At 47.0% G+C, this 25,307-nt stretch overlaps 1 protein-coding gene across 2 annotated transcripts in view; it reads right to left on the bottom strand.

The window, feature by feature from the left end:
* DIS3 (DIS3 homolog, exosome endoribonuclease and 3'-5' exoribonuclease) overlaps window positions 1-25,307 on the bottom strand; it is an 859,785-nt gene that overhangs the window by 109,637 nt on the left and 724,841 nt on the right. For both annotated transcript variants that reach the window (XM_069639429.1, XM_069639430.1), the window contains 2 exons: window positions 22,110-22,278; window positions 14,554-14,712 (listed from right to left, as the gene is read on the bottom strand). In XM_069639429.1, the coding sequence (XP_069495530.1) occupies window positions 14,554-14,712; window positions 22,110-22,278 (328 nt within the window). The remainder of the gene's footprint in view (window positions 1-14,553; window positions 14,713-22,109; window positions 22,279-25,307) is intronic.

The raw sequence follows: 25,307 nt of genomic DNA, 5'->3' as shown, positions 1-25,307 counted from the left end.
CAGGCGTCCTGCACAGACTTCGAAACCAGGAAGTCATGTTTGACAAAAGTTATTAGCGAGGCCCACGTAGCCGCCTGGCAAATCTCTGCAGAGCAGAGGTGGCAGACAGGCCTCTGGTAGAATGAGCTCTAAGACACTGTCACCTGCCAGTAAAAGCGTTGGCTAGGGGACTTAGCCAGAGACAAGAGGTAAAAATGAACCCCGACATGGTAGCCATAGGGTCCGACAGGGCATCGCCTATTCAAAAACTCAGTTCCAGTAACTGAGTTGTTATGTGAGGTTAAAACTCAAGTCCAGATAACAAATGAGCCAGCACAAATACCAACTGTCTCAAAGAGAAGCTAAAAGTAGCAGAATGCAAGGCAGGAGTAATGTCTGACTTTTCCAGTAAGCTGTGTAAGGATGACATGGTATCAATAGTAAGACAGACACAAGTGACCACAGTTCAATGGTGTTTATTGAACTTGTACAAGGGTGTGATAACGCCTATCTAAACCCAAATCTACAGATGGGAGCAAGCAATGACCATCAAATAATAATAATGCAGTCCTAGTGGAGCCTTGTCAAAATAAAAGGGCCTATTCTAAAAAACCTATTGCCAATCCTCATCTTCTAAATACAAATAGTGTGGGGTGGTGTTCATGAAAAAGAAAGAAGTGTTCACAAAATGACATGACAGGTCAGGATGTTCAGGCCGTTGGTCTCCCTTCCCCACGTTTTCAGCACGGGACAAGGTGGTTCACTCGAGCAAAGCAGACTCTCGGGCTTCTTCTACACAAGGGGACAGTTCCATTACCAGCATCAGTGCCTTCTGTGCCCAAGTCTCTTAAGTTACCAAAGTCTCTTGATTCAGAGGGCCTGATGTACCAAAACAAACAAAAAGTTCCTTTCCTCTTGCAAGTACTCAAGTCAGGCGATTCACTCTTCATCCTGGATCCCCCTCTTCTGGTCTCATATACCCTTCTCCAGTGTTCAGAGAATATCCTTTTTTTTCGGGTGAGTCACGGTTCACCCCGAATCCCCCTCAGCCGGGCTCAGATCCTTCCTCTTACACAATTAGTCTCCCTCAGCCAGGCTCGGACCAATTGCAGTTTGTATTAGTTATCAAAGACTTTCGAATGTACACAGGGATTAGCTTGACCCTTTGCAGGACCACTTCAATTTCACAATTCACAATTTACATTTGACACCTTTCAGTTGCTATCTTGGAACTGGTGCTCCCTTGTGTGTGTTGCCTTGCTCAGAGTGTGCTTTTATTCTACGCCTTTTATCCGTGTGGGGAAGTGTGATGGAAGTCAGGTGTGTGTAATAATCAGTAATTGCCCGACTCTGCCTGACCCTTGTGTTGGAACATGTCAGGTATACGGCTTGGGTGTTAGTCTGTTTTCTCTCACAGTGAGCTGCCTGTGAGAAAGTGTTTGTGTCGAGAAAGGTGGGGGGGGGGGGGTTGACTTCCTAAGTATCCTACCTGGTAGGATGGGGAAAAGGGGTTACGGGGAAGGGGATACCGCGTCTCACCGTCCGGCGTCCAACTCTCACAAGACCGCCCATCCAGGTGATCCTCCAGCACTGGTCCACCCCCAGGCACTAGATGCCGGAATGCCCCAGGACCCCACTTGCTTCGGGTCGACTCACCGGTTCTTTCCAGCATCTGTGGTCCTGATCGCGCTTCAGCAGGGTGGCTCTGCCGCTCGCTTCCAATTCTGGATCATGCAGACGTCCTTCTGGCTTCCATCGTGGCTCTGCGGTCACATCCCTGCTTCCTTTCAGGTCCCGGTCTGGAGAACGCTGTCTCTTTGAGCTGCCGAGCGCCAAGGAACTCTCTCATGGCTCCCGGTGTCTCCACAGCTCTTCCTACTTATGCACTGTGTTTCTCCTTTTGCCTCGACTGATTCCTTTTCTCCACCACAATGGTAAGTCTCTCTCGCGTTCCGAAGCCGCTGCATAGGAGCCAACGTCTTCTCCTGCACTGCAACACTCAGTGTGATTGCTTGCCATCTTTAAATGTCCCGTGCACAAATGATTCGGGAAAACAACGAGTCTGAACATTAGGCTTTGAGCTCCTTTTCCCCTGGATCAACTCCATCTTCCTCATCTCAGTATTGCGATGATTATGGGAGTTGGAATCCAGGGATGGCATCATAAATATAGCATTTTGTTAGTTTTTCTCTGTGGTATTTACATGAGAAAACACTTTCACAAAAAGGTATATCAGAAGCAAAAAGGGTTCTGTTGGAGCTTTGTGTGTTCAGGTCATGAATGGGTTTTTGACCTAAAGAACATGGGGAAGAGATTTATTTACTTCCTCTACAGGGGGAAAAAACAGTTAACAATAGGACATTAAGATTTTGTTTGTTTGTTTATTATTTGTACAGCGCGCCACACCCTGGAGGTACCTGGGCGCTTTCAAGACAACTTGGAATACATAAATGCATACATAAGAGAAGGGTAATGATACAGGTAGCAGTGAAAAGTATTCATCAAAGTACATCAAAGAAATAACAGTAGAATCATACGGTTTCTTCCGAAAGCTAAGTGTAAATGAAGTACATTAGTCAGTGAAGAGGCAGTTGCAGGCTAGATTCTGTCGCATCAGGCAATGAGTACGGTGTCCTTAGTAAGTAACCATTCTTTGGTGTTAGTCCTGAAACTATGAAGGTTGCCGTCAGTACGTAGGTTGAGAGGAAGGGCATTGCATGCTAGTGCTGCTTGCACTGGGAAGCTAGTACCCCCGGCTCTTTTTAGGTTGTAGCGAGGTGCAATAATACAGTGGGAGTTAGCTGATCTCATACGTCTGGATGATGTTTTGAGGACAATTTCTTTTTTGAAAATGTAGTTTTATTGAAACATTTAGGTCATGACATTAATAAAACAATCACACATCCTTAGAGGTAGATTCAGAATACGTACACAACTTATACCCCCTACAATCAGCCCCCCTCCACTTCCCCCGTCATGGTTCATAAAGTAACAGATATTGCAAGGGTCCAACACAGTATAATGAAATGTATTACAAATAGTGGCCAGTTCTTGTGTAAACGCTCAAAACGAAGGGCCCGAGGCCCTGAGGCCCCAGGGCCAAATTGTCCTCCTCGTTGGGCCCCCTCAATCCTTGAGGGTAGTATTCGGTGAGGCCAGTCTTCAACTCAAGTGGTAGCTCTAAAATGTTCCTTCAAGCTCAGTTTGTCCTCCCATATTTGTCGAAGAAAGGGAGCCACAGACCCTCAATATTGGTCTTGGATTCGTCGATCAAGTGAGTAAGGAACTCCAAGTCATATATGGCGCTGAGTTTAACAACCCACTCCTTTTCCCCTGGAGGTTGGGGAGCCTTCCACCTCTGAGCCCAACAACACCTGGCCGCCACCAGCATGAACTGTAGCATGTGGTCATGTGTCACTTTCGGGCCTCCCTCAACCTCAATGCCGAACAAGACCAACCATGGGGATAGGGTTCTATCAATACCATCCACTTCTTTTATCCAGGATAGGCCCTCATTCCAGTAGGTTTGTGCCACCCGACACTTCCACCACATGTGTACATAGTTGCCCCGTTCAGTGCGGCACTTCCAACAATGTGGGTCATAGCCCTTCCTCATTCTGGCTATTCTCTGCGGTGGGTAATGCCATCTATGGATTAACTTCAGGGCCTGGTGGCGATACTGGGGTGCAGCTGTGGAGCAGTTGGTCTGTCTACACATCTTGGTCCGCCGCCTATCAGTAATGGGTGTACCTAGGTCTTTTCCCCACTGCACTTGGGCCGGGTGGGGGGGGGATCCCTCGGGGTGGACAGCAATAGGAGGCCGTAAAGCCTGGATATTACCCCTTTGGTACCTTCATGCGTAATTAGGAGTTTTTCAAAGTCTGTTAAGTCCCTCCTAAGGGTGTCTCCCCATCTATTTTCGGTGAGGGCCCCTTTAAGTTGCAAGAATCGGAATAGAGAGAGGTCGCCCAAGCACAGGAGGTCCTTGAGGTCTCAGAGGGAGATGAATGCGCCGTCCACCCAAAGCTTTCCTGCTCTGCTCAGGCCCGCCTCATACCATTTCTGAAAAGCTAGTGGTTCATCAATCCCATCCATCCGTGGGGGAGCCCAAATGCAGCTCAGGGGCGAGTGCCATGTCGTGAGCCATCTAAAGTAACCCCCCCTCTTTCCATATGGACCACAGTACCCCCAGGACCGGATGGTTCAGGATACTCCTTGGGCTATGTCTCTTGGGGACCCACAGCCATTCATCGAGGGTAACCAGAGAAAAGAGTTTGTTATCCAGAGCTACCCATTGTTTCTTTGTGCCCTGTGCGAACCTCCCCCCTCCTCCTTGGGCCTTGTAAGTACTCCCCGCCCAGAGATAGGACAGAAGGGCGCGTCTGATCTCAAGGAGGAATGGCCTTGGTATCTGGGTCAGGAGCATTTGGAACAGGTAAAGGAATTTGGGGAGAATCACCATTTTAATTGAGTTAAGTCGAGCCATCCAGGATAGACCGGATTTTGCCCATCTTTACATATCTCGTTTGATTGCGGACCACAGGGGTGGGTAGTTGGCTGTAAAAATGTCCGCTAAATTAGGTGGTATCTGGATTCCCAAATGACAAAAACCCTCCTCCCGGCTGCAAAACGGGAGGTCTGTAACATACTGTCTAGCCACTTCATTAAGTCGCCCTGCCACAAATGCAACCGACTTCCCCAGGGTAACCCTGTAGCCCGCGAGCCCCTTATTGTTCTAAGCTGTTCAGAAGTTCAGGAACCGACTAGGAAGGGTTTGGAAGGTAGAGCAGTACATCGTCTGCAAATAGACTCACCTTGCAGTTTATGTCCCCATCCCAATGCCTTTAATCTTTGAATTCCCCCTAATCGCTATGGCCCAGGGTTCATCACTAGTGCATAAATGAGAGGAGATAGGGGACACCCCTGCCTGGTACCCCTCTCCAGTGGGAACATTGCTGATTCACCACCACTGACTACAACCCTTGCTGAGGGATTGGAGTAAAGGGCGGAGAGCCACCCCCGCCATCTCGGCCCCATCCCCAGAGACGACATGACCCCCCTCATAAAAGACCAGCTCACCCTGTTGAACGCCTTCTCTAACCTCCTTCAAGCTCAGTATATGTAAGGTTTTGCGCATACTATCGGCGCCCTGCCTATTGAGTATAAAACCCACTTGGTCTGGGGGGATCAATCGGGGAGGTACCTCTCCAGACATGTGGCCAGGATTCTGGTAAATATTTTGGCATCCATGTTTAAAAGTGAAATGGGTCTATAAGATCAACAGTCGGTAGGGTCCTTGCCTGGCTTTGGTATAACTGTGATCAAGGCATGTAAAAATGTTAGTGGGATGGTCTCAGGGGTTCTAATCTGATTAAACAGCTTAGTCATCGGCTGTATCAGAACCGCTTGAAATTGTTTAAAGAAATCAGCAGTATATCCATCCCCCTACTTTCAATCGCATGATGGCCTGCTCCACCTCTTCCTCCGTTATGTCCCCCTCTAGGACCTCCCTCTCTAGTTCTGTGAGCCGGGGGAGAGGATGATCTTCTAGATATTTCCAGAGCTCATCTGGGGACCCCCCCCTTTCTGTTTGGTATATAGTTTTTGGTAAAACTCCGCAAAAGACTATTATATGCTCAGTTTTGGTTTGGATATTTATCCCCCCCCCTCTTTGATACCCTCCACCCGTCTGTCCGCCCTGTTCCACCTCAGCCTATGCACCCGAAGGGTCCCACCTCTGTCTCCCTTTTCATAGTATTTCTGCTTGGTATATCTCATTTTTTAACCACTTCACCAATTAAGACTGTATGTAGGTCTTGCCTCTTTTCTCTCATTTCCCCCAGGACGGTTGCCAGATCTATGTCTCCCTTAATAAGCTGTGTCCTCAGGGCTCACAAGTCTCCCCGTAGCCCAGATTCAATTAGGGCCCTTTCCCTCTTTCTCCTGGAGCCTTCTGCTATGAGGAGGCCCCTGAAAGTGGCCTTGGTCGCCTCCCAAACTGTGACCATCGATGTTTCTCCCATGTCGTTTGTTAGAAAATAGGCTTCAATCTCCTTTCGGAGGGAGGACAATTTTGTCACTCAGGTATTTAGGGGCCACGTTCTGAAGGCATTTGTGAGAGATAGAGACAAGTTTAAAGAAGATTCTATCCTTTATGGAGAGCCATTTGTGGCTTCTTCTAGTTTCGGAAATGTGGTCCTTTCATGGGATACTCAAGGCAGTTCTTAGTGCATTGTTTTATAGGGTTTGAAGTTTGTTCAGAACTTGTTTGTTGGCACTTGCATAGAGAGCATTACAGTAATAGAATATGGACAAAATTAGTGCTCAAGCCAATATCATGCGGCTATTGGATGAGAGAATGTTCTGCATGCATGGATAAGTTTGCATGTGTAAGCGGTAGCTGTGGCAGTGGCGTTAGCTTGTTTCTTGAAGTTTAGGGCGGAATCGAGATGGAAGCCTAATGTTTTCGTTCCCTTAGCTGTGGTGATCAAGTTCCCATCTATGTTGAATGAGATGTATTTAAGATTAAGCTTTTTGAAGAAAATGGGGGCGCCTAATATAAGGACAGACTATGGGTGGCCATCCATGCCTGAATGACTCGGTAGATTTTGTTTAGTCTGTCATTGTCAAGGTCGTAGTTGCCAGTAAGTGGGATCAGTATCTGGGCGTCATCTCCGTAGTTGGTGTAGATGACACCCAGTCGGTCCAGTATATCAAATAAAGGTTTGGTAAGCACATTATATAGTGTAGGGGAGACGCAAGAACCTTGTGGCATTCCACAAGTGATGGGTATGGGGTCGGCTGCATCCGAGGGGGTGAATACTTTCATCATTCTGTTCAAGAAGGATTTAATCCAGGTTGTGGCCTCCAAGGAGAAGTTAGCTGCCGATGAAAGGTGTTCACAGAGTATGTTGTGATCAACCAGATCAAAGGTCTAGTAGCAAAAGTAATGCGCATTGTCTATTATCTTTTATCAAATCTATTTGCGTTTTCAAGCCTAGAAGGGCTGTTTCGGTCCCATGCAAGGGTCTGAATCCTGATTGTCTAAGCCCCCCACCCCAAATAAGAAAAAAGCCACTTCCCAATGTTCCTCTGTACTTTATAGCGCGATCTAACCCTGAACAGTCAATGTAGATCCAATAGCGCTGCACACGCTATCCGATCCTGAAGTCATCCCTGAGAAAGGCCATATTTTTCCCACCATTCACTTGCAAAGCTCTGCAGTGCATTGTTCATGGCATATGTCGCCCATTCCATTGCGACTATTTCCCATATTTTCCGAAGACAGTCCTGAAATGTTGGTACGGTCGAGCTTTTCCAGTTCTGAGCAATCAGTGTCATTCCTGCTATGGTGCGCATCACCTGCACACTTTTTCTGGCTCTCAATTCCCTTGCAGCATCACCGTGCATAATGCCCAACAGAGTCAGTTCCAGGGGTCTACTTTTCCCTGGTTCAAATGCCTGCTCTTGGGCTGGTCTGATTTCCTCCCAGAAGGTCTCTATTTTTGGGCCTCTCCACCAGGTATGCTCCGCTGTTCCCTCCGCCCCGCACCCTCTCCAACAGTGACTCGATGTCCCTGGGTATAGTCTGTGTAAGCGGGCTGGGGTATAGTGCCACCCATATATTATTTTGTACCATGCCTCCTGGGTTTGAGATGCTCTTGCTAATTTCGGAATTTTCTTCCATAGTCTCTCCCATTCCCTCTTCTGCATTCCTCTTCCCAGAATTCTTTCCCATTTTTCCATAAAGGTCCAGCTTTGCCTCGGGGTGGTCTCATCCAGAACCTTGCATAGCTGTGAGATTAGCCGTTTTGAGCCATCATTGGTCATTAAAAAACATTTCGAACGTAGTTGGTTCTCTGGTAGCCGCCTCTTTATTTTCTGGGTGCACAAGCCAATGACGCAGTTGGTAGTACCGCATTATCTCCTCCTTCCCCAGGGCAAAATCCCTTTTACACTCCGGGAAGGAGCTGATTTCTTTCCAATAAAACATGTCCCGCATCTTCCTTCATCCCCCATCCTGCCATTTTCTAAAAGCTCCCCTCTCCAACCTAGGTGTAAAGTCCCCGTTATTGAATATTGGTGTGAACGGGGACGGAAAAGTAGTGATGCCGCTTAACTGGACCAGCCTATCCCAATTGTCCGCCACCAATCTAGTGATGGAGCTCATGTACATGTGTTTCGGCCGATGTTTTTTAGGGAGCCATAGGACCTCTCCTAAGTCGTACTTAGTTACTGCCCTGTCCATTTTCACCCAGTGCTTCTCTTCCCCTTGTTGAAGCCACTCTCCGATAACTTTCAACTGAGCTGCCTCATAGTATTGTCTAAAGTTAGGGAGGGGCAGTCCGCCCTCTTTCCTCGGGGGTGTGAGTTGATGCTTACGAACCCTCGCTTTCTTACCTTGCCAAATAAATTTGTTTGTTATGGTTCGAAGCTCCTTAAAGAAGCTCTCCGGGAACACCTGGGGGATAGCTTGGAACAAGTACATAAGACGCGGCAATATGACCATTTTTGTAGCTGCAATTCTCCCGAACCAGGCAATGCAGAGATTTCGCCACCTGATGAAGTCCTTTTTAATGTTTCTCACTAGAGGAGGGTAGTTAGCCCCGTACCACCCTGGGGGCACTGCGGTTATCTTCACTCCCAAGTAAACAATCCCCCAGGGGCGCCATGCAAACGGTGATGTCCTTTTGAGCTCTTCCCTCTCCTCTTTCCCCAAAGTTAGATCCAATAGCTCCGATTTGCTCATATTAATGCATAGCCCTGATGCCTCCCCAAAACTTTCAAGCAGTATTCTACTGGCCTTGCTAGACTGAGATGGATTAGTGAGAGTAAGCAACATGTCGTCAGCAAAGGCTGCCACCTTGTGCTGGCTCCCTCCAAACGGAATTCCCTGCATTTCCCTCGACTCCCATATAGTTTGGAGTAATGGTTCCAAGTATATTGCGTACAGTAAGGGCGACAAGGGACTGCCCTGCTTTCTACCCCTTTTTAACTTAAACATTCTGGATGCTGCTCCATTAACTACCACCCTTGCTTGTGGCCCGTCGCAATTACCTTTGACCATTTGCAAATAGGCTCTTCCAAGCCCCATTCCCTCCATGACCCTAAAGAGGAACGACCACCACCTGGTCCAGCGCTTTTTCAGCATCTAGCGAGAGAAGGGCCGCGGGAGTGTTAATTTTGTTCACTTTTTTCAGCAAATGCGCCACCCTCCTGATATTATCTGCCATTTGCCTGCCTTTAATAAAACCCGATTGGTCCTGATGAATCAGGTCTGGAAGAAGCCCCTCCAATCTATTAGCCAAAATGTTTGTGTAGATTTTAGCGTCAATGTTGATAAGGGCCAAATCCTCTACGCCACCCACGATCAACTCCCGGTGCTGCCCAAAATGACCCACCACATCCGGCGCGCATGGCGAGCCTCACACAAACTAATCAGCTGGGAAGAACAGCCAACACTGTCGCAACCCATATGGCACAATGCGCTCCTCCCGGAACTAGTGAAAATGGGCTCCTTCGGTCACTGGCTGGCAAAAGGAATACACACATTAGCACACGTGATACAAGAGGGTCGCCTCCTGAGCTTTGAGACCATGCGCGAACAATTCGACCTGGCACCCATGGACCGGTTTCGGCATGCGCAACTGTCCCACGCCATCCGCACCCAATTCCCCGACACTACGGTCGTACCCCCCTGCTCTCCCATCGAGACCAATATCTTTCCACAGCACATCTCCTCTAGGGTCACTTCCACTCTCTATCAGGCCCTTAACTCATTCAGGGCTACACAACTCGACCGGCTAAAGGCAAAGTGGGAAAGGGATCTGGGCCGCCTGGAACCTGAATAATGGGTGGAGGCGTTAATGTCCCCCAGAGAAATTGGAATAGAATCCAAGCTCAGACTAATACAGCTGAGGATTCTCCATCGTTCATACCACTCACGCACTGCAATGGCCAGATGGGGTGGAATAGAGGACGGCACATGTGTCCGATGCAAAACTGAACCCGCCACCTTCTACCATATGATATGGGACTGTCAGGCGATACAGGCCTTCTGGGTGGGCTGTGTCAACACAATCTCAGCTGCTCTGGCGACACCAATTCCTAGGGACCCCAAGTTGATACTCTTGGGCATTGGGGGTGAAGTAGACCTGTCCAAATATGAGAAAATGTTTTTGGCTATTGCGTTGGGGGCAGGCAAAAGACTTATTGCGGCCAATTGGGGATCTGCCGATCCACTGAGCCTAAACCGCTGGAGTAATGAGTTGGACAGGTGCGCAACCTTAGAGCGCCGGATCTATAATACAAGGGGCTGTCTCCGCAAATTCAAAAAAGTATGGGGTAAATGGCTAGACGCTCAATGAGCCCCGCGGGTGGGGGTGCACCGGTAACGCTGCTAGCATTGTTTGCCTGCCTTGTCCTATTGATGTTTTACGGTCCTCTGCCCTAAGGGCCCTGTTGCTATGGATAATTGCCTTCAACGTGTACACCGCTGATTCAGGTCTTATTCATGTACGTTTCTTTATGTTATGTTGTTAAAATTCAATAAAGAGAGTTATAAAAAAAAAAATGTTGATAAGGGCTATCGCGGTCTATAGGAGGATCTTTCCAGGTTTTGTTTTACCCGGTTTCAAAATCAGGGAGATTTTAGCTTCTTTCATGGAAGGGGCTATTCGGCCACTAACTTTAAAGGTGTTAAAAAGGTGGATTAAGTGCGACACCAGTATCCCGGCAAACCGTTTGTAAAATGCGGCCGAATAGCCGTCGGGGCCTGGGGCTTTGCCGAGGGCAACTTCCCTATGACCCCACTCACTTCATCCTCCGTTATCTCTTGATTTATGATATCCTGAGCATCCCTGCTTATAACAGGTAGCTTAATCCTTTCCAGGAACTTCTCCTGGATTCGCGCCTGGGGGTTTTGTGACCTATATAATGATTCATAGTATTTAGTCATGGTTTGTTGAATATGTTCAAGTAGAGTGACCCTGTCTCCCGCCTCCGTTTTCCTGGAAAATGAGTATTGCACGACTCTGCTCCCCAAAGAAGGCACGCCAGCAGGGTGCTGGTCTTATTGGCCTTAGCATAGTATTTTTGTCTTATGGATAGTAGAGCCCCTTCTGCTTTATTGGTCCGTAGCAAACCAATTTGGCCCACCGCTCTTCTATAGTCCCTATATTTGCGTCTGTTGGGTGCTTCTGCTACTCTTTTCCTTGCCTCCTCCACCTCTGCCTCCAGCTGGGTCTCCAGGGCTAGCATCTGTTTATGTTTATGTGCTTTGGCTGCCATAATTTCACCCCTCACTGTAGCTTTGAATGCATCCCATTGTATGTCCTCCCCCGTTTCTCCCCTTTTATTGCTTTCAAAGTATTCTCTTATCTTACTCTCTATCTCTCCCATAGTGACGGGGTCCCTCAACAAATACTTAGGGTATTTCCAGCCCCAGACCCCCCTCCTCTTCCCAGTTTGAGCTGCATTATGATTATCTTGTGGTCTGCTATTCCCATGGGGCTCACCTCTACTTCTTTAACCCTCCCCACCAGGTTGATGAGACCCAGAAATAATCTATTCTCGACTGTGTCCCATGGACTTCCGAGAATAAAGAATGTAAATCTCTCCTCGCTCCCTTTTACTTCCCTCCAAACGTCCCTTCGGTCCATAGCGGACATTCTTTCCCGCAGGTCTATTGAGGCTACTGCACCCCCCGCTGTTTTTCTTGCCTGACCTGTCCCTTGCTCTATCCCACGCAATAATCAAATCCCCCATTAGAATTATTTGGCCCTTTGAATGTTCCCCAATTTTCCCCAGGAGTTACCAAAGGAACGCTTCCTGTCCTAAATTCGGACCATAAATTACGACTATCGTGTAGCTTTCATCCCCAACTGAGCCTCTCACTATTAGGTATCTGCCCTCTTTGTCTCTGTTCGTCTCTTCAACCCTGAAGTTAGCCGTATTGCCGATAGCCAGGGCCACCCCTCCCGATTTCATTGCACCCGATACATGAAATATTTGGTCATATCCCCTTAATTTAAGTCTTTGCTGATCCCTATGGAGTAAATGCGTCTCTTGCAGGCCCAAAAAGGCTGGTCTAATTCTTTTCATGAATAGTTCGAGCTTCTACCTCTTTTATGGGGAACTGAGTCCCCTAACATTATGTGTGACCCACTTGAATGACGAGGACTGGTGATCTCCCGCTCCCTGATTCCCCCCCCCCCTGGTTCCACCCTCCTGCCTTTCTCTTGAGTTTTTGCTCTGGTTTTCCCTTTCCTCTAATGGAATTATCACTGTGTGGCTTAACCCTAATCCCCCTCCTCCTGTTCCCCTATACCCTCCCCCTATTCCCCCTCAAGGCCTCTTCCCCAGACCTTCCCTCCAACCCCCCCTCTCTCAGGCTTCCACGCCTTTTTCGATCCCATGATGTTTGCTCCTCACCCCTCCTCCGCTTGTTGTCAACCTTTCTGTCCACCACCCCCTTTTGTATGTACTCACTCTGTGTTAGTCCCCATCAGTCTCGTCCCCTTGATCGGCAGCAGAGCCCCTCTCTCTTCCTCTACCGACTGGGCCCCGTAGAGCTGGCCGCCTTCTTTTCCCTTCCTCCGCAACTGAACATTCCCATGGTCTGGGCCTAGGTCCATTTCCTGGGTCAAGTGTTTTCTTTAGACTGGCCATCCCCTGATCCTGATCTAGATCAATTTGTAGAAGGTCCGTCCCTTCCTGCAGCGAGTTGATCCGTCTTTGAGTACCAGACCATTCAAATGGAAGCCTGAAAGGGAATGCCCATTTAACCTTGACCCCTTGCTCCTGGAGCTTCGCCAATATTGGGCCCATCTGTCTCCTTTTGATTAGGGTGCTGCTGGCGAGGTCCTGGCAGAGCGCAATTCTCTGACCTTTATACGTTATCGGCTCCCTAGGTCTTGCTGCTCTGAGCACTGGCTCTTTTTGTGCATACCTCGTAAAGGCCGCTTGCACATCTCTTGGTCTTGCATTCCGGTTTTTGCTGAGGCGGCCCACTCTATCCAGCTCGATTTTATCTGGTGTATCCTCCTCCAACCGATCTGTGAATATTTCCTGGATTGTCTCTTTTAAGTCTATCCAGGACTGTCTTCGGCAGAAGCTTTAGCCTAATGTTGATCCGCCTAGATCTGTTTTCCAAATCTTCCATTCTAATCTCCAGGTTCCGTGTTGTTGTGTCCAATCTGTCAATCGCTTCGCTGTTCTCCGTTTTTCAGGACCTCCAGGTCACTTGGAAAGAAGTGTTACATCACGTTCTGGTTACACAGCATACTCAGCAGGCTCGCTGGGTCATTGGAAATGGTTACAGCTGTCATTTCTTCATCTTCCTCTTCGGATTTGGTTCCAGTGGTCGACTTGTCAGCAGCTTCCAGGTACGGTGTATTTATCAGGAACTACAGCACAACTTCTGCAAACTCTCCCTGCAGTTTACAGAAAGGGTGGTCTGGCTGTCCTTTCAGGCAAGGTGAAAGACAAAGGGCTGCTGGGGTTTGCACCCCTCCCTCGCTTCCTGCCTTCTCAGACACTCTGGAGCCTCTGCGGAGAAGACAAAGGATTCCCGCCGAGGGTATTTCCCCATCTAGAATGGCAGAAGACGACCTTGCGAACAAGCAAACGAGAAATGGCGAAAAAGAAGGAGCCCACCATTCTAGCATAATGGTGACCCTCCTGTGTATTACCAAGGCTGATTCGACAGCCTGCAAGTAATAATGACTAAACACCATAAAAGTAGTTTCACTGCCACTAGCCATTCAAGTAAACTTGCAATTGTAACAAAACTTTTACCAGGTAAGTAAGAAAGGGGGTATATTGTATCCCCCCCCAGCACTCCACATAAAGTGTGGTGTGCTGGCTCACATAAGCTATCAGGAACTATAAGCCCAAGCACACACTATGGAGAGACATAAAAATGTCACCCATAAAAAGAGTAATAGACTGGTTCAGAGGGGAAAAAAGATTCCCACTCACCTAGGGACAAGGTAAAATAATTACCAAGTCCAAGCAAAAGATTCTGGGGGTTGACACAGGTCAGGAAGATTATTCATATTTATGAAAATCTTACCCAACAGTCTTGTCCAATGACGTGATGACATCTCCCCGGTAGTCGTCTCGTCCCATGTGACCCTCCCTCATATAGCCGCCCCAGGGTCAGGATCAGGTAATGGCTGCCGTTCCCTGGCCACATGGGAGGAGGTCACCGTCGGGGAATCTGTGATGACGCTATTGGATTCATCACACAAGGTACTCGGCAGATGGCAACCTTACTTGTTTCTGTAAAAAGCCCAGGGCGTGATTACACTAAATAAGCCATTACAGCACCACTCTTTCACTGGTCATTGCATCTTTAGAAAGGAGTAGTTACCCCAGAATATAATGTATGTATCAAATACACCACAACAATAAATTGGTAATGCAGAGCTGTCTGAAGCGACCAGTCGGCTGCATGGTGTGCTATAAGCAATCATTAAATACCCATAACACTGTCATATTGTATTTAATAGGCACAACTGACTGCTATTACACATGTTCAGTATTTGGTGTCCTATATAATTAACGACTTACCTCATCATTATAAAGTATCTTTGCCTTCCGCTTGTCTTTTTCTTCGAAGAAGACAGTTCCTTCTAAACCAAATTTAGGAATAAGGACCACAATTGCATTTTTCCTAACAAACAAAATATATCCTTCTTCATCCACAAGTCCTTTGTTTTTGAAGAACAGCTGAAAGAGAATTAAAAAACGGCTCAGGAACTTGTCTATTTACATTCATCATCAAGTTATGTTCAGTTACACTGACTCGTAACAACATAATTTAACTGTCGTACTCATGTGTTTATATCACTGAATGTGCCCTGGACATTTAAAGGAGCAATCACGTTGGCAGCTTTCGCTCTACACACATTACTTAACATAGAGCAGGTCACATCTCTTATAGACGATGCTTCATTTGAATGACTGAGGAAAATGGAATCCATACCATGAGTGTTCAAGCATGGAGTACAATCCAAAGGCTTTGTGTATTTAAAATAGAACTCTTACAACACACCACAGAACTTAGAAGCTCTCAACCCCGCAGCAAACAGCTGTGTTCTGTGTTGCCCTTACGTCCCCTCACCCATCCATTCACTGAATGGCCTGAGACATTTTTGATTTGGGTCTCAGTAAAATGTGCTGCTGAAAAAATACATAGAAACAACGGGGGGTAGAATGAGTTGATCTCCAAGTATTTACAGCAACCCACACAAAAGCATGATGCACAACAAAAAACACCACAATTTACACCGAATATGACATTCACATATAGACTTTGCATAAAACATAGATAGGTTAACAAGATGCAAAAATAAACTAAAAGCAAATATTCTTGTATAAATAGAGGAAATGTGGCATGCACAGACACTCTGGCCTTGCCTCCGTCTATGAAGCAGATGTGACCAAAAAAGCGGACACTTTCAAAACAGTTCCTATGTGTTAGGGAGATTTCCCTCAGGACCAGGGTCCTCAGGCATTTCTTCATGTCTCAGGTACTGCTATAGTGCTTTGCTCAAGCTCCCCGGGCTCTTTAAGTGTAGTTGTGACAGAGGAGCCCAGGTTGAACTCTCAAGTGGGGTGGTTCACTGATACAGAACACACTTTTCATTAATATACAAGAAGTGGTACACATACTATATAATATATAAGATTTATATTTACGAAAAGGGAAAGAGGGAAACAATACATTCAAAGGTAAATGTCTTTGCAAAACAGAAGATGCTACAATGTACATTTTAAGCAGGAGTTCTTTAGAGTCAACAAAGAGTCCTACCTATCAAGAAAAAGGGGGTAACAGGTTAGTAAAAACCCTGACCTGTGCAAACCCCTGAACCTTTTGCTTGACTTTGTGATTATGTGTTCTTGTTCCTAGGTGAGTGGGAATCTTTTTTCCCTCTCACCTAGTATTTTACTCTTTTAATGGGTGGCCTATTTTTGTCTCTCCATAGTGTGTGGATATATGGATTTGAAGTTCCCTTTAACTTTTGGGCTGTATGCAATTTACTATGCCAGCACACAGCATCTTATGTGCAGTGTTTCTGGGTTGCCTTTGGGGTCCCCTTTTTCATTTCTCTCGATATTGTGGGTGAACTACTGTTCCCAAGAGTAAAGTGGGATTCCAATTCCCTTTACATTGTATAGGTGAGACCAGAACACCCCACCTTATTTGAGTGCTGGGGAGACACATTGTATCCCATTTCCCACTGCCCCGATAAAAGTTTTGTCACAATAGCAAGCTAACTTTAATGGCTAGTGGCAGTGGTTATACCTCAACAACCTTTTAGTCATTACTAGCAGGCTGTCAAATCAGCCGCGGTAATGCACAGGAGGGTCACCATTCTGCTAGAATGGTGGCTTCCTTCATTTTCGCCATTTTTTCATCCAAACATGAACATACACAATTTCAGTAATCTAACATTTGCTTAGTTTTTCTCACACGACCTTAACAACATCCAGTGCTTTCAATGATAACTGTGTCAACCCCCCCCCCGCCTCCCCACCGACTAGTCTAGATATTTCAGTGTCTGTCTATCATCTCCCTCATGGCTCAGTCCTCTTCCCCCCAATAATATTCCAAGTGTTCTGAGTCTCTTCAGGATGAGTAAATACAGTCTTTAAGTGCAAAATTAAGAAAGGCTGACCAAACTTTGCCAAACTGCCCTACCATACCACACACCATCGCTGTAATTTTTTCCACACCAACAGCGTCTCAGATTGCGTAGTATCATTGTATAATGGATGCGGTTCTTTTTGATTCCATTGTTTCCCTATGCATCATCTAGCGCTCAGTAAGTTTGCCCACAGTGTTCCTGCTCGACCCCCCCGTCGGTGGTTCCCGCTTATTGGAATGTTCAGGAGCGGCATGCCCCCATCCACCTCTATATCAAATCCCAATATCCAGGCCACCTTTGACTATCTCCTGCCAGAAGTGCTTGAGTTGAGGGCATCCCCACAATATGTGCTCCGTTGTCCCTACCCCCTCACATTCCCGCTAACACAATGAAGAGTGCAAGGTGTACATTTTATGGAGCTTCTCCGGAGTGTAGTGCCACCTATTTAACAACTTATATTTCAGCTACCGATATTGTACCGAAGTGAATGGGCTATACTACCGCTTTAAAGCTTGTCCGCACTCCCTATCCGTGAATACCAACCACCCCCAGGCCAGCCTCCCCATTTATTCCTCACTGCCCAGTGCTCCTGCCCCTCCTTGTCTGAAAGGATCTTATAGATGGCCGAAATCAGACCCCTGTTATTCTCACTGAATGATAGTCTTTCCCATTCTGTCATATCCCTCGTGGCCCCTTCTGTTATCTGTTTAACTGATGGTAAGCCTACAAGTCTTCCTTTCCAAGGTCATACTCCCTACAGCACTCTGCAAACGATTGAGATGATTAGCTTCATAGAAATCCCTGATTCCCCGTACCCCTTACGCAATCCACTGTTTGAACCTATTGTAATCCATCCACAACGGGAATACGGGATTACGAAGATTGGGGTCCGCAGCGATGGTCATGGTGCTAGTCTGAACCTCTTGTTCAACCAATCCCAGATCCTCAGGGTATTCCTTGTGATTGGATTCTCCATAAGCCCACCTGGCCTATAATCCATTCTCATCTAGAACATTTTCCAGAGATATTCTCCCGCCACCAGCTGCTCAGTGCTTCTTGTTGTGCTCGCTCCCCCCAACTGTGCTAGGGCTCTCAGCTGTGCTGCCTGAAAATATTTCACCACGCTAGGGCAGCCCACACACCACCCCCCCTGCCTTTTAACTCGAAACAGAATCTTCCTCCCTATCCAAGGTTTCTTCCCGTTCCATATGAAACCCATGATAACCTCCTGGATCGCCTTCATCATCTTCCCCCGTATTGGTAAGGTAATCGCTCGCCTGGAAGAGATATAATAAACTGGGAAGGATGTTCATCTTTACAATGGTAATTCGTCCCAACCATGATACATATAATCCCTTCCATCGTACAAGATTGGTTCTAATTTGCCTCATCAGTGGTGGATAGTTTGCACCGGTTATTTGGTCTTTCGTTGCCGTCAAATTCAACCCCAGGTAACTAACTGGGCCCGCCACCCTTCTAAATGGGGTATTGCTTGCTAACCGTTCCCACTCTTCTTTCCCTACCGACAGATTTAGGATATCTAATTTTGCATAGTTCACCTTGAATCCAGATGCCTCAGAGAAAGACTGTTTCTCACCCATTATCACCGGCGGTGAGATTTCCGGTTTATGAGGACCACATCGCCGACAAATAAGCCAATTTTGTTAGCCTACCTGACCCCCTGCACCTCCCTGTTCTCCCTTAACAGATGTGCAAAGGGCTCTATCACCAGCACAAAGAGCAAGGGAGAAAGCGGGCACCCTTGCTTGGCTCCCCGACTGATTGAAAACAGGTTGGTCAACTCCCCGTTCACTTTGACCCTAGCTTGGGGAGTCTGATAATTTGCCTGGACCATTCTCAAAGTTTGGTCCCTCCCACACCTTTCTCAGCGTTTGGCTCATGAAACCCCAGTTAACGCGATCAAACGCCTTCTCGGCATCAAGCATTAGCAAGCAGGTAGACGTAGAGCTTCCCCTCTCATGGCTTTGTCAATTATGTGCAGCACCCTTGTTATGTTGACAAACGTGTTCCGCCCCTGGATGAGCCCTCACTGGTCTTGACTTTTGAGGTCAGAAGCACCCTATCTAGCCTGCCCGCTAGCACACTTGTATATAATTTGGCATCTATGTTAATAAGTGCAATCGGTCTGTATGAGGATTTCAGCTGTGGGGGTTTTCCCCGGTTTGGGGAGGAGAGTGATGTGCACCATTTCCATGGATGCTGAGATCCTGCCCCTTTCTCTGAAGTCATTGAATGTTGTGTAAAACACTGCTGTTAATTCATCAACCCCTGGACTTTTATGCGGTTTCAGCCGTGCTATCGCACGCTGCACCTTCTCACATGATATTGGTTCCTCCAATTGCTCTGTTTGTTCGGCGGATAGCCACGGTCCTGACCACCCTGCCAGGTGCACACACTGTCCCTCTGTGTCGCATGGTTCCTCCCTGTAAAGATTGGCAAAGAATTCCTAATAACCCTACGCTCATCTCCCTCTGTCCCTACCAGCCTTCTGCCTTTATCCTCCAAGTTAGCTATGAACGCTCTCTGTTCCTTGGCGCTTAACTGCCTCGCTAGCATCGTCCCAACCTTATTCCCATGCTCGTAAAATGTCTGTCTACTTTTCAATAGAGTGCTCTTCAACAAAAAGCTGCTTAAGTTGCCCCGTTAAGCAAGATTTGGAGCAGTACCCTTAGGGTGCACTACAATAACCTTAAGTCTGATTCTAAATGCTAACAGTGATATATTAATGCCCACAGTGTCCTAATTACTAAAGTCACCTGAGGGTGGAGGAAGTGTCTGTGTGCCATCCCAAAAAGATACTTACTGATTTGGAAATATTAAGAGTGTGTATTTTGGAGTGCATTTGTGTGTTACCCCTTCTATTGCCCCTGAAGAAGGCTTATTGAAACTGACAAATAAATGAATAATTGTTTAATCAAGAAACCTTGTGTGTAAGAGTTTATTTGGATACTTGTCTCTGTGGAACTCCGCTACTGCTCACATTGACCCCACTTGAGAGAAGCCTGGCTGCTCAATCACGCTACCAACCTGTGTAGTACAGACATATACTAAAGGTTGGGTTCCTAATGCCAGGAGGTCAAGGTTGTTGTAGTGCACCCAAAGGGTGCAACTCCAAATCTTGCCTAACTGAGGCTCCTGGAGTGAAAAGCAAGCCGACCACTGGAAGCTGAAGTAACCTAAGAATAAGATGACCAGAGATGCCTGCAGACCCTTTGCAACATGTGAATGACCACTGTTGTCCTGATCCAGTTTTCTGTGTGACAGAGGAACTCCGAAGAGGACGACTCCTTCCCTTTTACTGGTGGGAACAACCAGTCCCAAGATGAATTTTAGCCATCTTGAAAGGTCCTGCGAGTATCCAGAGCTGCGGAACCCCAATACCAGGAGACCCGCTGCCTGTTTTGAGTGCATCGTCGTGGAAAGGCAGAATCCATCCAAATCTTTGCTGAGCCCTCAAGGACACTGCAGAGATCTGATCCAACTCACCCAGACCCCCTCATCTAGAGTGTGGGACTGCAGGAAGCGAAGAACATTGACCAGGCTGCTGCAGAAAAGGCGCCAAAACCACAGAGTGACCAAATAAGTTGCTGAAAGCCGTGCCAGAGATCCTCCCTCGAAACTGCTGCTGCAAGATCCCGTCCATTGTCTTTCCTTCAGTCATCAGACCAAGGAATCCAGAGGTCGGGTCCAGAGCTGCAACATCGCGGAGCATCCACCGTGACTTTTTTTCTTAACCCAAGGTACTGTGAGGAAAATGGTATTCCTTGCATGATTCCAGAAAGACACTCAAGAGCATTGGAGTGCACAGAGAGGTGTCCAGGGCAAACCCTCTTACCTCCAACTCAAGCTGCTGCTTGTGTCGTTTAGTGAGTACTTTACACAGTCTCCAACGTTGGTTAAGTCTTTTTGTATCTTCCTTCCAAGAGACTAGAAAGTAGCCACATAAACTTTTGATTTCTACTGCTGTGCAAGACTTTAAGCTGCTACGGTCTGCCTTTTAGCTAGGGTCGTGTTTTTTGACTTTGAAAGACTTGCTGTGCTGCAAAACTGCCTCTAGAACCTGAAGCTCTGCTAGGAGAACACTAATCAATTGTTTTCCTTCCCAAAAATCATTATCTTGTATGTTTATGCAGACTAAATACAATTACTGTATTACTTGGTGGGTGCGCGGTATTACTGATAAAACTGTCAAACTCCTGTAACAAATGTATGCGTTCAGCAACTACCAACTAAGAAGTGACCCTCTGAAAGTATTGAAAAGTATACCCATTTGTGTTGGTTTATTGTGCTAAGTATTTAACAATGACTCTTGGATAAATATAATACATCTATAATTTAATATACATTTATGTGTAAGTGTTACTTTGATCTGTATTACTGACTGGGTTCAGTGTACTTACTCACAGCACACATCTTCCTCTTAAGATAAGCCTGACTGCTTCGCCACTCTACTAAGGTCTCGGAGTAGTACAGACTGATACTAAGAGTTGGGGATCTACAAACCACCGGGATAGCTTACTAAAGTCTTACATCCAAGTGGGACTTTAGGAAAACTCCCCTAACAATGAGTAAGATCTGACTGACCAGCCTTGTCGTCAAATTAAGTCAAAGGAGAGCCTGAAATGGGATATTTTGGGTCGGGAAGGAACAGATCTTTGCCCCAAGTAGGATCAGGAGTCGCAGCTACCGAGTTTACAAACAGGATCCTCAGCGTGGTCTTATTAAAATTACTCAGGTGTAGTTCTAGGGAGTACTCCAGTGAATGACTCTGGGCCCCCAAAGTTATGTACACACACGGCTGGTGGTGACCCCAGCCCTCCAATCATATCTCATGCACCTTTTAAGCATATGGCAGCCGCACAAACAAATGAGCTAACCCATTGTGTGAATGAAGATGAAAATGACATCACTACCAAAAAACAAAGAGCAGTCCAGGATCACACACCGTCTGCAGATATGCGGGGGAGAGGGGTGTCCATTGAAAGAGATATGAAAGCTGCAAAAATAATGTTTTGCAACTCATACCATAGACGTTAAGAAGTTAACTGCCTAGTCAAAGCTAATACTTCAATACTTCAAGTCCATTAAGACCACAATGTGCCTGATCCGCTATGATCCAGGTCCCTTTTCCTAGGGAAAGGTACCAAGGTTGGCATATTAAGGAAGTGTAGAGGAAAGTCGAAAGAGTTAATAAGCAATATAGATGACTGCATGGATCACCAATGTTTGAGATGGGGGAGGATTCCAAGTAAACTTGTGAGAAGTACCTTGTTGACAATCTATGCAGAGAAATTCTTCCTCTGGCCAATCCTGCACAATCAGGTACTGATTAGATGGTAAAAAGTTACTTTTCCCCTCCTTTCACTGAGCCTGTGATGTTGGGCTGCACTTTGGGCCTTACCCAATCATGTAAATTCCAGAGCCTTGCCTCCTCACAAGGTTCAAAAGACTTACCTGTGTATGGAATGCTACCGATGACCTCTGTGCATACTGAGCCATTTTGTGTCGGAAGTTGAGATTTTTACAGATGTCTGCTAGTTTATGTTTGTCCGTGAGATCTGGGTACGTACAGTCTGCTCCAATAGCTGCAGCCAACAGCCGATGGACAATTACATCAGCATACCTGCCAAGAGAGGAAATTACCAATGGAATCACTTTGGTTCACGGATGGCACCCAAATGTACAAAACACCACAGTGGATCAAACAAGTGAAGAAGAATGTTGGCACACAAGGTTAAATGACTATGACAAGCAAATGACATAACGCCATATGATTCCTGGTTATCATTTTACTTCGGAGTACAAAATGTGCATTTCTCAAATTAACAAGTGTGAGGAATTGGAGGGCGTTCTCAATTCTTTACCAAACATATCCTCCTCCAGGTGGCCAGGGAAAGGCCGTCGCTATTGGATCCTGACCCTGGGGGTGGATATGCTTGGGAAGATCACCTGGTGGAGGAGACTTGGGGAGTGGGCATGAGGCATCCTTGGGTGAGACATGGTATCCCCCCATTTCCCTTTTCTGATGGAAAAAATGTGCCGCAGCTTTTGTAGGTTATTACCAATCCCTTCCCCATCTTTTGCATGACTTATGTCCCAGTGAACACCACTTTAGTACTGGGACGAGGAAGAGACACACCAGAGCCATACATCACACACACACACGAACACCACTTTAGTACTAGGACGACGAAGATGCAACAAAGACTGACAGACGACAGAACTAACTCTGTGCAGTCTAGTTGTCAAATGCCTAATCCAACTGGTGGGATATTTAAAGGCCAGTGCTGGAATAGGAGGGTGAAGGAGAGAGCAGTCGTGTGGAAGAGAGACCCCGGGAAGTTTAGAGAAGCCGGAGAGGGATGCAGAGCAAGCGCAGTGGAAAGCCAGGTGGAAAGCAGGCCGTCCCAAGAAAGGTCTGCAGAGGAAGGCTGGTACTTGCCTCCGAATCAGAGAAGCATCTGGGGAGGCCGGGTGATAGCCGGACAAGCACCGCCAAATGAACCGCAGCAGAGAAGGAGCTGGCAGTGTCACAGAGGAAGTGAGGTGCATCGACTATACTGGCGGGAGAGAGAGAAGCGGTCAATGAGGCAGCAGGAGGACAGGTCTTGGGTAAGATTTTCATATTTATGATAAATCTTCATGACCTGTCAACTCCAGAACCTTTTGCTTGGATTTGGTAACTATTTGACCTTGCCCCTAGGTGAAGAGGGATCCTTTTCCCCTGTCAACTAGTCTTCTACTCTTTTTATGGGTGACCTTTTTAAGTTTCTCCATATTATATGGTTGAAGTTATGGTTTCCTACAACTTTTGGGCTTAGGCTGGGTTGCCCCTTGGGTTCCCCGTTAATTTCTCTTTCATGTACTTGGGTGAACTACTGTTCCCAAGTAGTAAAGAGGGATTTGCATCCCCTTTACATTTTATATAAGTGAGCCAGCACACCCCACTTTTTGCAGAGTGCTGGGGGGATACAATGTATCCCCTTTCTTACTTACCTGGTAACATTTTGTTACAATTGCAAGTTTACATGAATGGCTGGTGGCAGTAGTCTTACCTTTATGACTTTTAGTCATTTTTACTCCTAGGCGGTAACTTCTGCCTCGACAAGGCACAGAAGGGCCACCATTTTTCTAAAATGGTGGGCTCCCTTTTTGCCATTTGTTAGCTCGTAGTTTCTGAGATCTTCCCCAACGATTCTAGGTGGGAACGACCTCAGTGGAAATGTGGTCTTCGGTGGGAATCCTTTGAAATCTTTCACCTTGCCTGAAAGGAGACCAGTCTCAATGGGGGGGCTGGCTGTCCCGATAGGACAACCAGACCGCCTCTTTCTTTAAAATGCAGGGGGAGTATACAGAAGTTGTGCTGTAGTTCCTGTTAAATACTCTGAACCTGCAAGCTGCTGACAAGTCGACCACTGCAGCTGAAACCGAAGAGGAAGATGAAGAAAAGACGGCTGTAGCGATTTCCAGCAACCACAGAGTCTGCTTTATAACTGGAGCCTGCTGTAAAGCCTTCCTTCCAATCGACCTGAGGATCCCAAAAAGGACGACCCTGACCCAGAGCCTGATGATATCTGCTAGACTCAAGCAGACCTGCATTTTGAGCCATCCCATGTCGTGCTGCAACCTTGCAGGGCTGCAATACCCCAGTATCCTGGGACCTCGAGCCATCGCGCAGTGCATGGTCTTCCGAACCGAGCTGAAACTTTGGTGGCCTCCTCCTGGCTCTCCAGAGACACGATTTAAATCCTTGAAGTCCCCCTCGGCAGAGTGCTGGAGCAGATTAGAGACGAGAATCCGACCAGCGATATTCAGTCTTTTCCTGGCTCCTGAAAAGGGTGCCAAAACCACAGTGCTGCATCCAGACATGAAGAAACTCTTGCCTGGAACCTAGCCAGTTGATCCCAGCTGCAAAATCCCTTCCAGTGTCCTGTCTTCGTGACAAGAAATTAATCGACCTGGTTTTTGGCTGTAGATCCTGAAGTCTTCTGTGCTGAAGTACTGTTTTGGCTGGGGTATTTACTTACCCTTAAGCTTTTGTGATTCCTGTGTAGTTTCTTGTGATTGGGAGGCCTCTCATCCAGTTCACCCAGGCTCACTGATGGAATGGTCCTACAGTGTCTTCTCAGAAGTCCCTAGACCCTAACTAACTCTAAAGTGAAATACTTGTTTGAAGAGACTTCCTCAGGAACTCTGACTTTACCTGTTACTGAACCCTATCTCACCCTGCCTATAGCTGGCTCCTAGACAAAAGTGTTTAAAAGTTACTTACTTGAAAAGAGTTGGTTGGTAACTGCCCCTCTGAGAGTGAGCAGCTCCAAAAGCTCTTATTAATGTGTGTGAGCGAGGGGCCAGCAGGCCCCTCTCTGGCGTTACTTCTCAGTACAAAGCTTGGACCAAGTGCCTCCAGTAGTGGGTTCGCCCCTTGCCCTTATGCAATGTTAACTTTCGTTGACTTTCGTGTAGATGGGACCACTGAGCAGGACACAGGGCATCCATCTTTTGTACCCCCTTTCGACTCCATCTTGGTGACCAGGCCTCACTGTGATAGTACGAAACGCTTTTCTCCCTCTCCCCACTGCGATCAGGCACGCAGAGCACATGGCCCCCACCATCTTTCCCACTCTGACTGGAAAACTCTGCGGCTCCATT

Source organism: Ambystoma mexicanum, chromosome 7q (genome assembly GCF_040938575.1).
Source record: "Ambystoma mexicanum isolate Mex_15411 chromosome 7q, UKY_AmexF1_1, whole genome shotgun sequence".
Taxonomy (NCBI): Eukaryota; Metazoa; Chordata; class Amphibia; order Caudata; family Ambystomatidae; genus Ambystoma; species Ambystoma mexicanum.
The sequence above is the reverse complement of the archived record's forward strand: the minus strand, read 5'-3'. Positions and strand labels throughout refer to the sequence as shown.